We start from the raw sequence: 14,807 nt of genomic DNA on the forward strand, positions 1-14,807 counted from the left end.
GGTTATGAAAATGATAATTAAATATATTTTTGGATTAAATAGTTGATTGAATCTTTTATTTTTTAAAAACTAATAGAAAAACATTGGTTCATAATATTCAAATGACATATTTATGTAGATAATAATGAGAAGTAAATGTATTTATTAAAAAAAGTACAGAAGCTCTGTGAGCTCGACATCTCAGATTTTTTGTGAGAGTGCTAATCTATTAATATATAGAGGATTTATCTTTCATTATTTGAAAATCTAGTTGGATGCTCTTGGCTATAGCATTCACTATTTCATATATACTCAATATATGTTTGTATCTCAACTTTTTGTTAATTTCCCTCTACATAAAATACAAGATCAATAAATAATAAAAGTGATTTCCTTAATTGATTTGTATAGGATTTTAACCATCACGCCAAAGATTTTCTTGAATTTTTTTCCACCAAAAAAAAAAGGAAGATTTTCTTGCATTTCAGCTTACAGAAGAACTCTATAATACAATCGGACTTCTCTTCTCTTAATCACTCGTGCAATCAAAAAAAATAAAAGAAGATTATTGAGATTACCATTAGCAATGGAGAAAACATCTCTCAAGCTTGTTTTCTTGTTATCCCTCATAGTCATAGCATTTTGTAAGCTTCTTTTATAATAAATATTTGTTCTTTGTTATATATATATTTTTTGGCTTTTGGTCTTGTATATATTAAAAGTTTGTTGTGATTATTTGTGATGAAAGGTTCGTGTTTGGGTGATGCAAGAGAGATGATGGTGGAGGAAGTGTCTTGCATCGAAGGTAAATGTCCTGAAGGAATGAAGAACTGTAACTGCTTGCCGCAAAGAGCACATATAGAGAGAAATGATTACGGTCAGCCTTGCGATGTAGCTAGTGACTGTGACAAGTTCTGTCCTTCGGAATGCAAGCCTGAAACCTGTTCCTGTAGTTGTGATTTTGGTTGTACATGTACCTGTTATTGAGTATTTAGGAGATTTCTACATATTAGATGCAGAGGAAAGAGAGAGATAACTATAAAAATAGTGTTTTGAATCAATTTATTATTTATTTTTTGAAAACATCAATTTATTATTATTTTCTGAAAACATATCTCTGAAGCTAGTATTTCAATACAGTTAGGATTTGAAACAGGTCCAATCATATGATTCAAAATCTGTTTTACAATTAGTGATAAACCTAGGCCACTTTCGTATGCGGCACTTATAACAGCCATCTTTCCATGCTGCTGTGCCCACCGAGCAATCAGTGCTGCATTCTCAAACCCTCCCACAACACTATTTAATATGCAAGCAAAAATGAAATAATTTACCAAGATAGAGCTGATCTATTATCGATCCTACTGATAAAAAATATAAAGCGAGGCAAGACAAAGTGATCAATGAAGAAATTTGGCATACAAGAAAATAACATATGTTTTGATATTCTCAGGCTCATGTAAATAATGTAAAGAATGAACAGGTGCTTACAACAGCAACTATTCCAGGATGGGCATAATTTTGGTACTTGCTTGCGAATTAATAGTATACAACCCGGAGAAAGGGGTCATTGGATGGACAGACCTGAGACCACAACTGCAGGTATTTAGAACCGGACAACTAGTTAGATGACAATAAATCAAAGAAATAATCAGAGACACGAAAAAATTGTTTAGGCTTTTTAAGCATATGAAGACTCTAGAATGATAGATCGATTAAGCAAAATATAGATCATAATGGGATGTAAAGAACCAGAGCCTCTCTTTTAGCTAATCTTATATGGTCTTTGCTCTCTTTAAACAGGAGGATGAGAGAGCAAATAAAGAAGAACCAGAGAAGCATTCTACAAGTAACTTGAGACGCATACCAGTTTTGGCCCTAGTTTTTTTTTTCTTTAATCGTTAAAAGGATATTTATCTTCCATTATTTGAAAATCTCTTTGGATGCTCTTGGCAATAGCGTTCACTATTTTGTAAATACTCAATATATGTTTGTATCTCAACTTTTGGTTAATTTCCCTCTACAAAAAATACAAAATCAATAAATAATAAAAATGATTTCCTAAAATGATTTGTATAGGATTTAACCTTCACGCAAAAGATTTTCTTGCATTTCAACTTACAGAACTCTATAAATAAGACAGTTTGACTTCTCTTCTCTTCATCAATCGTAACTAAGAAAAGATTTTTGAGAATTTACCATTAGCAATGGAGAAAACATCTCTCAAGCTAGTTTTCTTGTTATCCTTCATAGTCATAGCATTTTGTAAGCTTCTTCTATAATTAATATTTGTTCTTTGTTATATATATTTTTTTGGCTGTTGGTCTTGTATATATTGAAGATTTTTGTGATTATTTGTGATCAAAGGTTCGTCTTTGGGTGATGCAAGAGAGATGATGGTGGAGGAAGTGTACTGCATCGAAGGCAAATGTCCTGAAGGAATGAAGAACTGTAACTGCTTGCCGCAAACAGCACATATAGAGAGAAATGATTACGGTCAGCCTTGCGATACAGCTAAAGACTGTTACAAGTTCTGTCCTTCGAAATGCAAACCTGGAACCTGTTCCTGTAGGTGTGATTTTGGTTGTACATGTACCTGTTATTAAGTGTTTAGGAGATTTTGTACCACCATAGTTTTCTACTTATTAGATGCAGAGGAAAGAGAGATACTATAAAAATAGTGTTTTGAATCAATTTATTATTTTTTTTTTAAACATCAATTTATTATTATTTTTTGAAAACATATCTCCGAAGCTAGTATTCAATACAATTGGGATTTGAAACAGGTCCAATCTTATGATTCAAAATCTGTTTTACATTTCTTTTAGTGCTAATCGGAGCTTCTCAGAAAGCTCCGTCTCTGTATACCTTTTGTGCACTCTTGTTAAGAATTTTCTAAGGGCGAGAACCACGCGAAGAGGGCTCTCGAGATGGACAGCGTGACCAGCTTCTGAGATTTCAACCATCTCGATGATATTGTTTTCTCTCTTCTTGCTTTTACTCATCTCGCAGTACATATTTGTAGCGATTTGTTTGAATTTGACATCATTCTCTCCGAAGACAAGAGAGATATTCGTATCACAATCCTCCAACTCATCCCACAATGACCTATTTTTCAAAGGACATAATGTCATCATCGTCATCAAAGATCATCGCTTTTGAGTTAAGTGATGGAAAAAAAAAAGTTGAAAAGATGAACTTACGGTTGTCTCCCACTGCTTAGATCAGAGAGGAGCTTTGCAACGCTAAGGACATCATCATGTAGCAAGCGGCTTGCAACTATTTTTCTAAAATGTGGGTGCCTTCTCAAGCTAATCATTGCAAAAGTCGTTCATGTGAGTAATCAATTTTAGTCGAGGGAAACAAAAACATCAATTAAGAAAAGTCACCTCTTCCACAAGCCTCCATTGTACCAGCTCTCCAGAAAGATTTCTAGTCCATGGTCAACCATCATTCGTGCTTTAGAATCATCTGTTGCTCTTCGAACTTTCCTTGCCACTGGATCCTTGAGCCCAGGGCTCCCTGATACCAAAACAGCTCCTTCGATCTATAGAACAGCATCAAAGTTCCATTACAAAGATTGTTAAACAAATGTTAAATTCCCACACAAAGAATACCCACCTTGTTGCTAAACATCAAAGCCATGTACAGTGCGATTCTTGCTCCCATGGAATATCCAACTACGGTAACTTTCCCACGAGTAACTTGCTCAATCAACTTATACAAGACCTCCGCTATCATCTCCATTGAGAAAGTTGGGGCTGTCTGAGTCTCACTAGCATGACTTTGTACCCTTGACCTTCCATGACCAGGAATATCGACTGAAATGCATCTCGCAGATCCCGAGATACCCTTCATGATGGAGATCCATTCTTCACCGGTTCCAAGAAATCCATGGAGAAACAAAACTACACTTCCCTGAAATACATTACAGCAGAGTGAAAAAACAAGGAAGCAATTGACCAAGAACAGCTTTATGCCTTTTTAGCTTGGGACATTCAAAATAAAAAACAAGGACAAGCTTACTTCCGCAATTTCTCCAGTGTCGTGGATTCTTATGAAATGAGAGAAACCATCTATATCCACCCTCAGTTCATACCCTTGGACAGCAACCCCTTTACTGGTTCTAACAATAACATCGTTGTTTATCTCAACATCCTTTAGATTTTTCGTAGCATCAGCAGCAGATCCTTCGATAAATCCACTGTAAGGGCTACGGAATATTCCTAAAGTATTCATCATTACATCTTCACTAAGCCATCGGTAAGTTCCAAGACCATGGGCTACAAAAGGGGTCGTTCCTTGCTTCTGCTCTGTTGAAGCTTTGACATTCTCCATCTCCAAATATGATGCAAATAAAATATATGCTGATAAACCTAGGCCACTTTCGTATGCGGCACTTATAACAGCCATCTTTCCATGCTGCTGTGCCCACCGAGCAATCAGTGCTGCATTCTCAAACCCTCCCACAACATTTGGTTTAATAACCTAAGAATTCCAAGTATGGCAGGACAACGTCAACACTATTTAATATGCAAGCAAAAATGAAATAATTTACCAAGATAGAGCTGATATATTATCTATCCTATTGATAAAAAATATAAAGGGAGGCAAGACAAAGTGATCAATGAAGAAATTTGGCATACAAGAAAATATATATGTTTTGATATTCTCAGGCTTATGTAAATAATGTAAAGAATGAACAGGTGCTTACAACAGCAACTATTCCAGGATGGACATATCTGCTAAGCATACGTAGAGGACATTCCTCAAAATCATCAAGAGTCTCATCAAGTGCCACTGGTAATCCAGTTTCTTCATGAAACCTTATAAGGTCATCTTTATTCTGGACAGGTTCCTGAGATATACATAAAGTTCACCACTAAAGTTATATAAGTAAGAGAAATTAGTTATTTTGGAGTAATACTTCAGAAACAAAATCAGATTGCAATAATTCATACTGTCCCATACCTCAATATATTTTAAATTACAGCTTTTCACTAATAAACCAAACTTTGTAGCCTCTTCAAAAGTCCAGCGACAATTTGCGTCTGCACGGAGTTCAGTTTGGCCACCAACGGCTCTCCTTACTTCTTGCATAACTAAAGCATCTTGAACAGAGTTTACTCGACGACCAACCTGTCATTTTAGGCAGGTTTATCCCCCAGTCAGTAATCAATAGCTTGAAAATTTTCACAGTGAGAAAGCCAACCACCTCAATTTATGCAGGAAAATGCTATATACGTCACCATCATAAAGTAAAATAATAATCCAGCTATCATATTATTTGATGGTTGAGTGTAATCTTGTTTGTATGATTAAAAACCGTTGGCTTACTTTAAGTTTAATAGCACTGAACCCTTCTTCAACAAGTTTTCTAGCAACGTATGCGACCTCCAATGGAGTACCTTCAGAATCAAGAAGGGCACATATTTGAACAGAGTGTGGTTGAGCAGAACCATTTTCTTCTTTCTGATAATGAAGTATCCCCAACAAACTAGAATCATGTCTTACTGCCATTACATTTAGAAGAGCCATTTCAAGACCACATCTGACACTCGGGAAAATCGATGATGCCTGACAAAAAGAAGGAAATTAATAAGCCTTCAAATATGATTCCCAGGAAATTATTCGTTTGTAGATAGTTTTCTATTTCTTTAACAAGAAGACTACGAAGATCGAGAACTTTTTTTTTCACGTAGCACGATTGAAAAATGAAGAACTTATTGCACAATAGTCTACTTTGCAATTTCTCCTGATAGAGAGCAGCTGCATGGATTAAACGAATTTCCTTCCGACAGAACTAAGGCTAGGGAAGCTTACATTAATTCCAAGTTCACTCCAAATCCAGGAAGAAATTGAGCCATTTAACAAAGGAAGCATGTAACAAAGTTTAGCTCCATCCATGAGGTGAAGAACTAACTGAAGTTGCCCCTCAACATCCATTAAGTTCTCTACATTACTGTCTAGAGGTGCAACCTGCTCATGAAACACAACACGAGATGTAAGTTTAATATAAGCTAATTAGTGAGAAAAATTAAAAATAATAAAATAGTCAACCTCTCCATAGCCAATACTCCCATCCTCCAAAGTCAAGGAGAGTATGAACCCTTCTCGATGGAATTGAGAGAACTCATCAGAACATATGGTAGGTCTGTCACACAGTTTGACTCTGCAAACAGAGTTTTTATTAGACAAAAAGAAAAGAAAAAAACAGTAATATTCAGATATAGTCTCTGACGAGTTCTACCTGTACTGCGAATATTGTATTCCAGAGACTTGGCAAACAAGTACATTTCCAATCATCGGATGACAAAGAGAACTGGCCGAGATAATGCCCAGCGCATTTTCTGCAGCTTGGCGTGCAAACCTTTCCAAAGTGCTGTGAACGAGTATTCAATGTCAACCAAAGTGCACGAGAAGTGAGGACATGTAAAACCCACTAATAAAACAAAAGCCCAAAATAACCTATGAACGATTGCGTTAGCGTTTATAGAGCTTTCAACCTCCACAATGCAATCCATCTCTTCCACGCTGGGTATAAATAGAGCATCCTCAAGTTCACTTTTCGTCCCAACGTGTGCATACCTCACACTGCATATTTAGCAATTTGGCTGAGTTATTAACTTATTATCTTATTATAAACCATGAGGACCCTATATAATCAAGGACATCGTAAATCATGGAGAACCGACTCGACTACAGGCTAAGAAATAGAGGCAGTGAACAAATTAAATGACAATCTACGCTACCATTTTTCTTGTATGTTCTATAAATATCTGTGCAATGGTCATGCGTATATGAAACAAAATTAACATGTAAAACTTCAAAGTCCAGACAAATCTTATCCATTTTTCTTTTCTCCAAAACCTACATTTTGTAGAGCCAAAGAGCAATAAAATACGCAAAGTGGGAAAGGAAAACATAGTAAAAAATGCTAATATGTTTTTACCCATGTGCCAAACACAAGTTTTCAATGGAAATGTCATGTGATGTATAGAAATACTGATTCAACACGCTAGGCTCTGTTCTCTTTGCAATTGGAAGAAGTCGGAAGATTCCACCACCACGGTTGTTTATCACAAGAATTGTCATTGGTTTCCTTGAAATCCTAACAAGTCAGATTGAACTTCAGAAATTAATCGCTAAACAATATTTGGTGAACAAAAAAAAATCCATGGCATATCTGTTCGTTTTATGAAAAATCCACCAACAGTAAAACTACAACAATAAAGCAGAGGCAAAGGGCTACCTCTGTTTCAAAATCGCCAATCCATTTGTATCATGAAGGAAAGAGATGTCCCCCACCACACAGACCACCTGATATATGTAAATGGTAAACAAAACACATGAGTAACTGGTTCTGATACTTCTCTCACTTCACTCATTAAAGGGAAAAAAAAATCTTACTCTCTTCTTGCATCCAACAGCAAAGCCAGTGGCCGAGCTAAGCAACCCATCAATGCCACTAGCTCCTCTATTTCCAGTTACTTGTATATATTGACATGGTAGTTCTGCATTCACCATCATATCTACCACATGAGAATAATTTTCTGAACTACATCCATACATATCCACATCCCTTATTGGCATGCTGTTCCCGATGAAAAGAGCAGATTTGGAAGTTAGTGCTTTAGAAAGCATATGTGCAACGTAAGGTTCGGTCAGGGAGCTTTCAGCAGATATTTGAAATGACATTTCCCGGGCAATCTGCATAAAAGATTGAACTATCAAAAGCAGTAAGAGTTACAATAATCTTTCTTGTAATCTACAAGGAAGCATATGTTTCGGACGTATCGAAAGCAGTCATGTTTGATCTGTTAATGCATTTTAAAGAAATAGTTTTTCTGGAGGACATACAGCGCCATCCAATGCCTGTAGATGACCATGCAACTTGCTTCTCCTCCATGGAAATCGAGATTTAAGCACACTATCAGCAAACTGAACAATGTTGCTTTGGACCCTGTGAGTGACCAGGTGTGATGGGTCATGTCGGCATGGATGCTTATCAACCAAAATGTATGCAAACGGAAAGCATTTCGTTAGCACCTGAGAAACTCTTTTACTTGTTATCCGACTTCCAACCTATCATATTACAAACTTAGTCAGAACACATCGATGTAATTAATACCTAAATCACTGAAATCTCAGTTTGAAGTTAGCATGTTAAAAAAAACCCTAATCTGAGATGCAGATAAACGATCTGGTAAATGTTTCACATAGTTCCCAGTTCCTCATATTTATTGGAAACTTCTTCAAGGCATTCCAAACCACAGAGAAAATTTTGAATTGAGATGTACCACAAAATCCCCTACAATACCTTAATCTTAGATGCATGAAGCAAAAATTAAAGAACGGTAGGTTTACCTGGATAACAACATCAAACTCTATCAAATCCCTAACAGAATCTGAAATCAGGGCAAGATCAAAATGATCAACAAAAGCAGGGGACCACTTCTCAAGAAAAGGTTTAAAAAGCTTGCGCAGCCGTACGCCAGACAAGACATCTGCAACTACAGGCCACATCAGCTCTTTAGCCAACAGAAGCGAAGCCCATATTTCATCCTCCGAATGGATAGCACCAATTAGAAAGAGACCCTTCTTAGCCTCTTTGATTACTTGTAAAACCTCATTAATCTGGCCAGTTGTTATACCACTGCTTTCAAGGCTTTGCAACTGAATATATTTTGTGAATGGTTCAGCATTAGACATCCACATATCTAATCCATTTAAGCAGTCTGATGACCAATTTGTTGGACTACCATCAAGTGGATCTCTAAAAGGACAATTGAGATGTACTGGTCCACAAGCAGAACCAGTTGCCCAATGTAGAGCAGAGTCTACAGTAGTAAGGACCATTCGGACTGGTATAAGATCAGTTGGAGGAGGAAGATTGAAGAAGAATCTGACAAACGAACCGAAGTGGTTTACCTGGGACAGAGTTAAGAAAATATAAGAAACGGAACACGCAAACAAAAACAGACTGGGCTACCGCAAGTGTATAATCTCGAAGAAAGGTCTTATCTTGACCTTACTTGATTAATTGCTTGATTCGCGCCAACACCCTGGAGTTCAGGAGGACGGTCTGCAGTAAGTAGTAGCAGTGGTATAAAATCCTCACTGGCTTCAACCACCTGTATTTGTCAAAAATCATAAAATAAATACCCGAAAGAGAGCATGCATTTGGTGAAGTATGTAGCATGCAACAAGCTAATAAAATAATTTAGTGAAGCATAAATGAGTACACTCTGACCGCTGGAAGAAGATTTGAAACAGCAGTTCCTGATGATGTTATAATGACTGCTGGTTTGAGGGATCCTTTAGCATAACCAATAGCGTGAAAGGCAAGAGATCTTTCATCATAGCATGCAAGACACGTTGTAAGGGGATGGTTGGCAGCAGCAATTGCAAGATGGGAAGACCTCGATCCAGGAGCTACACAAAAATACTGTGGCAGTATGTTGTGAGAAAAGTCATTCAAATTTGAGATTTTATTTCAGATGATTGACAAGTTCAGCTCACCGTCAAACCAAGACGAGTGCATTCTTCAATTATAGCTGACGCCCAGACAGCATTGATGTTAGCCTCATCTTTCAAGAAGCTACTCACTTCAGCCTCCGGATTCAGCTGATAGCAAAACATTTATATATATAAAGTAAAAACCTGAGAATTCATACCCTCCAAGATTCTCACTTTTCGGACACTCCAATGCATCCTAATTATGTTTGTTTCTTAAAAATTTGACGCTAACTCGAAAAGCCACAAGGTTCAAAAGTCACCAACCACTAGACAGTTCTGAATCTCTGAGCTTAATTACCGTGAGTGTATGGTGAACAGTCTCTCACAAGCAATACATAAATCAAGCCTAACCATCTAATGGCCATATTTATAGCTCTACGTACCATGTTGTTAGAGAAAAAAACGCCAGGTGAAAGCCTGCAATGGAACTGACATGACGAGCGGATATTTTTCTGCAACAAAAGAATGGCAAAGTAAACCATAAACAATCCAGAACATCTGAAGAAAATCAACTCCAGCGTACGATCAAGGATGATAATTAAATTCTGAAATACAGGGATGAAAATTACCAGGGTAAAGAAGATACCAGTTCCTTGGCGTCAGCCTGATCTATCTCAGAAAATGTGAAAAACCTCATATGCTCCTGCGAAGAGGAAAACATAATGATGAGTGGGATGAAAAAGGAAATTAACTCAACATGCTTCGTCCATAAAATAATTGTAAGTAAAATCCATGAAGGTCAAGCGGGTAAAAATATATTGTAAAAGAAACTTCAATGATTTCACCTGAGACTAAGAGTCACCTAAAGCAGACTCAAATGGAACACGGATTGCTAGATTTTTAATATTTAATGAGTTTTAAGTGACTCTCCAAAGACGAGGAAGATAAAATTCGTGAAGTATACAGTTTGATAAAGAAAGAAAGAAATAATCAGATCTCTTCTTTGCATCTTGTTTAGCTACTTAAAAATTGGGGGACAAAGAACCTAAGTAAAGCGTGTACCATCTCAATTGGATGTATCTCTTTTGCACTGAACTTTGCAAGAGAACTTTTTAAATGTTTGAACCAATGCTCCTCTAAATTTGGGGAGAAATGACAAGAAACCTGCAAGAAAATGAACCAAAAGTGAGAAAAAAAAAGGACAAAGAAGAAACAGACATATCCAGGAATTGTATAGGAACCAATGGCAGCAACCAAAAAGTATTTAACTTTTCATTTAAGTGGCAGATATAAAACGAATCTGCACCAAAGAGGTTTCAAGTAATCAATTCTAAACAAAAGAATTTAGATGAACACAATCGGTATAGGAACACTTTTTTTCACTGTGATGAAGAATGTGAAGATTTAGTTCCCTAATTCCCGTAAATTAATAATCAACTTTGGCACAGTTTTGCGTATATTGTTTAGTTTCCTCAATGAGATAACACAATGCTACATGAGTAGGAAAATGCTTATAATTGTTTTCAGAATCTTAGCTTTAATTGAAATAAGAAAATGTCGGAACAGAAGCATACCTGAAAAAAGGATTTCTCATATGAACTAATCATTTGCTCGAATCTGTAAGAGAGAGAATCATTCCATGCTAGTGTAACTGCTAATATAGAGATCTCCTCACGCTCATCTAACTCAATCTGTTGAAATTTTGACAATTAAATTATTTACAATGTAAGAACACCTGCTACAAGCACATTAACCGTAACCTTAGGTCCAACTTAGATACTAAAAACAATGAGATAATTTAGTATCACGTAAATCAAGTAAAGTGACACAGTCAATGCTACTTCACCTGAGGAACGAAAAAGTAAGAAGAGCCATCCTTGCTATTTACACTAGATTGCTCGTTGAAATCAATATCTAGAAATCCATAGGCCGTCACCATAGCTGATTCATCTGAAAGGAATCTGCAGAAGTTAGTTAGCTTAACTACTTAGAAGTGAAATGTAGCACTTTAGAACATGCATACATCATAGAATAAAGCACATTCTTACTAACCAAACTAAGTTCCAAAAGAGAACATGCTTACGTTTTCCTCATGCTATGTCCATTGGAGTCGATTGAAGACGGATGAACGAAAGAGAATGCATTCCCAATCCCAAAAACCCCGTGAGGTTCCTTTACATAGAGTGATTTATAAGAAGGCTCCACGGTTTCCTTGGAGAGGAAAAACACAGGAAACACACCGGTAGTAGACGTTGGTTGAGAGCAAAACCAGAACAATGCTTTTGCCCTTGGAGGCACAGCCACCTACAAATTCAAACACCATATTAATTTGATAAAACATATCTGCATCCACAGAAGCAAAAAAAAATGAACAGGAAAATGCGTAGATATGATGATTCAATACTTGAAACCGCAAGACGCCACAAGATGACTTAGGAGGATTAGTCTTCAATTCGTTCACAGCTTCTTTGAGACTCTCGAGTCCAAGCTCAAGAGTCAAAGCTGGAGGCAAGGTACGAGTCACACACACTTGAACCATTAAATCATCATCCAAATTCACCTCTAAAGCATCATCTCTACTCACAATCGGACCATCGAATTGAACTCCTTGAGCGACGACCTAGGCCAACAACAACAACAACAACAACAACAGCAGAAAACCAAATCAAAATCGAATTCAACACACCTCGATGTTGTTCTAATTGGGAGGCAAGAGGAAACAATCAAAACAAACCTCCATGTTTCTTCCATGAAGAGAAACACGAAGAGACTCAGTGAAAGAGGAGAAGCGTCGTTCTCTGCTGCGTCTGAAGGAGCTTCTGGAACTGTAACGAGGGATTAGAGAAGGAAGAAACGGAGGATTCGAGACTATAAACGAAGATCGCATCTTCTTCTTCGTCTTCGTTGTGAATTTTGAGATTGTGGATCAGTGGATGATGATGATGGTGAGACTCAGAGGGGTTTTTACAAGGTTTTTTTTGGATAAGGCGCACAGGATTATTACTTTATAGATGATATGACTAATTAATTACGATTATGATTAATGACCGAACCAAGAGACCGTTACATACCGGGAATAAACCAAAACTCACAACACATTGATTATTTGAATTTGCTTCTGGTTTGTGGAATTATTTTGGGATTTTTAACGGTTAAGCATATCTAGCTTTTTTTTTTTTTAACAACAAATAGAAAATAGAAAAGATTAAGTTAAGCATATCTAGCTCCTATGCTTAGATATGCAAGCCTATAATTATAGGTAGAAAGAAACATATTTGGAGAACCATAATTAAAGGAAAAAAAAAATTTTTTTTGGAGTAATAATATATTATTGATTTTTGATTTTACAAGGTTATAATGTCGGTTTTTTAGTTTATAACTAGAGTTTATATTTTACAATTAAATGATGTGATATGTCATTTTGAGTTTATAAAGGAAGGCTAGAGTTTAGATTTTATAATTAAACAAGATTATATGTTGGTTTGAGTGTAGAAAATTAGAGTTTTAAATTTTACAATTAAATGAATTTCTATGTCGGTTTGAGTTTATAAAAACGGAGTAGAGTTTAAAATTTTACAATTAAACAAGATTATATATCGGTTTAGGTTTACAAATGAGAAATGGGGTTTAGATTTTATAATTAAACGAAGTTATATGTTTGGTTTGGATTTATTAATGATAATTAGAGTTTAGTCAGTTAAACAAGATTTTATATTGGTTTGGGTTTAATTAAATTAATATTTTTGTTAATGATTGTTTAAGAAGTATGTTTTTTTTTTTTTTTTTTTTTTTATGTAATTTAATATAACAAGTCAATATTTGATTGGCTAAAATAAGTTAAGTGATGGTTCACCCCCGCTTACGTTTTCCTCGTGATATAAGCTTGTTTCAATCATTTCGAACTTTTTTTCAAACATCTCGAATATTTTTAAAGAAAGATGTCTCGCGACCTCATTCTTGTTTTACCCCATGTCCACACCTCCTATGGTGAAGCGCTTAAAGCAAGAACCGCCTCAATCCTTTGGATAGACAACTCAGACCTTCGCAGAAGCTTCATGGCAAGAGTATCCACCCTTGGACCGCCAGATGCACCATGTCCGGTGGAGTCGTCGATGGTGCATGGCGTTACCTTCTAGGTAGAGAGCTCATGCTTGAAGAAATTTTATATCTTACGGTTCACTGCCTTGAAATCTCTGTGTAGCATGTCTATGCCATTTCCATTCCCCCGGTGACGTTTGTGTCAACTCTGGTCATGTGTTCATCTCTACGTAGCCACCACACCGTCACCCTCTGATCACTAATCGCTACAAGAAAACAATCAATTTGCTAGGAACATTTGCGAGGGAAACAATCCCTCGCAAATTTGCAATGAAATTGCGAGGAACTTGCTATAACTGTTACGTCCATAGCAAATTCATCGCAAATTTACGAGGGACAACTTTGCAAATCCATTGCAAATTTGTGAGGGATATACAAGATATTCGCAAGGAAATTAATATTCCTTGCACATACATTGCAATTGTCTAGCAAGATTTGTAAAAAAAAACAAAGAAAAAAAACAATTTCAATATTTACTTCCAAAACATGTTAAACATTGCCAATTTTCTTTTATATGCAATTCTACATATTTTTAAATTTTTAGCCAAAATTATGATAATTATTAGATTATATCCTTTTTTAAAACAAAATGAAGTAGTATTTAGTAAATAATTAGTAATGATTAGCATAACGTTAATTAATGCATTATGTAAACCCATCTAATGATCCGCTAGAAAACCAGATCTGAATGGGTTTATATAAATACGATTTCAGTCATATATGGTAACCGAAAATCTGGATTTATTTAGGTCTTAAATCTTAATTACCCTTTTTGTTTCTTTTTTTTTGCACTTCAAAATTTTTAATACAACCACCACGTTCCCGATCTCCCTCCCGCTCTCCTCCGCCGTCTTGTTGCCAGAGAAACTTCGCCATCGGCTATTCACCCTCTCCTCGGCTGCAAATCACACCATCGATATAATACACATATATATATATATATGTATATATATTACACATGTATTTTACTTTTTAATTTTGGGAAAAATCATTAGTTGTTCAATAAATAAAATTATTGTCATTTATTTAATTAATTTTTTTATATAAAATTTTAATATTTTTTTTATATAAAATTTATGTTCCCTCGCAAATTCGTAGCAGAAATATAATTTATTTTCAATTAAAAACAAAAATATATTATTTTTAAAATTGTCCCAAATGCATAGCAATAATTGCGAGGGATTTACTAGTCAAACTTTGCGAGGAATATGTTATGGAAAATTTTCCTCGCAAAATTTGCGAGAAATTTACGAGATTTTTTAATTTGTGAG

The 14,807-nt window shown here is 35.8% G+C and overlaps 2 protein-coding genes and 1 pseudogene across 7 annotated transcripts; 2 read left to right on the plus strand and 1 right to left on the minus strand.

Moving 5' to 3' along the window:
- Positions 1-422: 422 nt before the first annotated feature.
- Positions 423-1,089, plus strand: LOC109129513 (putative defensin-like protein 262). The gene is made up of 2 exons (XM_019237775.2): positions 423-623; positions 728-1,089. The coding sequence occupies exons 1-2, from the start codon at positions 566-568 to the stop codon at positions 964-966; spliced, it is 297 nt and encodes a 98-aa protein (XP_019093320.1). The 5' UTR covers positions 423-565; the 3' UTR covers positions 967-1,089.
- Positions 1,090-2,186: 1,097 nt separating this feature from the next.
- LOC109129514 (putative defensin-like protein 262 pseudogene) lies at positions 2,187-2,585 on the plus strand (annotated as a pseudogene).
- Positions 2,586-2,673: 88 nt separating this feature from the next.
- Positions 2,674-12,437, minus strand: LOC104750694 (protein PHYLLO, chloroplastic-like). 6 transcript variants are annotated; one of them, XR_015584170.1, is made up of 29 exons: positions 12,173-12,437; positions 11,843-12,058; positions 11,522-11,742; positions 11,285-11,399; positions 11,013-11,129; positions 10,501-10,602; positions 10,085-10,141; positions 9,882-9,950; positions 9,502-9,606; positions 9,233-9,427; positions 9,015-9,113; positions 8,347-8,910; positions 7,840-8,064; positions 7,390-7,689; positions 7,232-7,299; positions 6,932-7,090; positions 6,486-6,573; positions 6,230-6,361; positions 6,040-6,151; positions 5,803-5,958; positions 5,503-5,556; positions 5,317-5,387; positions 4,951-5,118; positions 4,694-4,837; positions 4,006-4,467; positions 3,601-3,897; positions 3,369-3,526; positions 3,183-3,290; positions 2,674-3,087 (listed from the first exon to the last, which is right to left on the minus strand). XR_015584170.1 is itself a non-coding variant. In XM_087490958.1 (28 exons), the coding sequence occupies exons 1-28, from the start codon at positions 12,323-12,325 to the stop codon at positions 2,793-2,795; spliced, it is 5,163 nt and encodes a 1,720-aa protein (XP_087347084.1). In that variant the 5' UTR covers positions 12,326-12,437; the 3' UTR covers positions 2,674-2,792. The 6 variants fall into 6 exon arrangements, 4 of the variants coding, with proteins under 4 accessions (XP_087347084.1, XP_087347085.1, XP_087347087.1 ...); XR_015584169.1 differs by having other exon boundaries at positions 6,448-6,573; XM_087490958.1 differs by having other exon boundaries at positions 5,317-5,556; positions 6,448-6,573.
- Between the last annotated feature and the right edge of the window lie 2,370 nt (positions 12,438-14,807).

This window comes from Camelina sativa, chromosome 16, assembly GCF_030686135.1.
Source record: "Camelina sativa cultivar CO46 ecotype springtype chromosome 16, ASM3068613v1".
Classification (NCBI taxonomy): domain Eukaryota; kingdom Viridiplantae; phylum Streptophyta; class Magnoliopsida; order Brassicales; family Brassicaceae; genus Camelina; species Camelina sativa.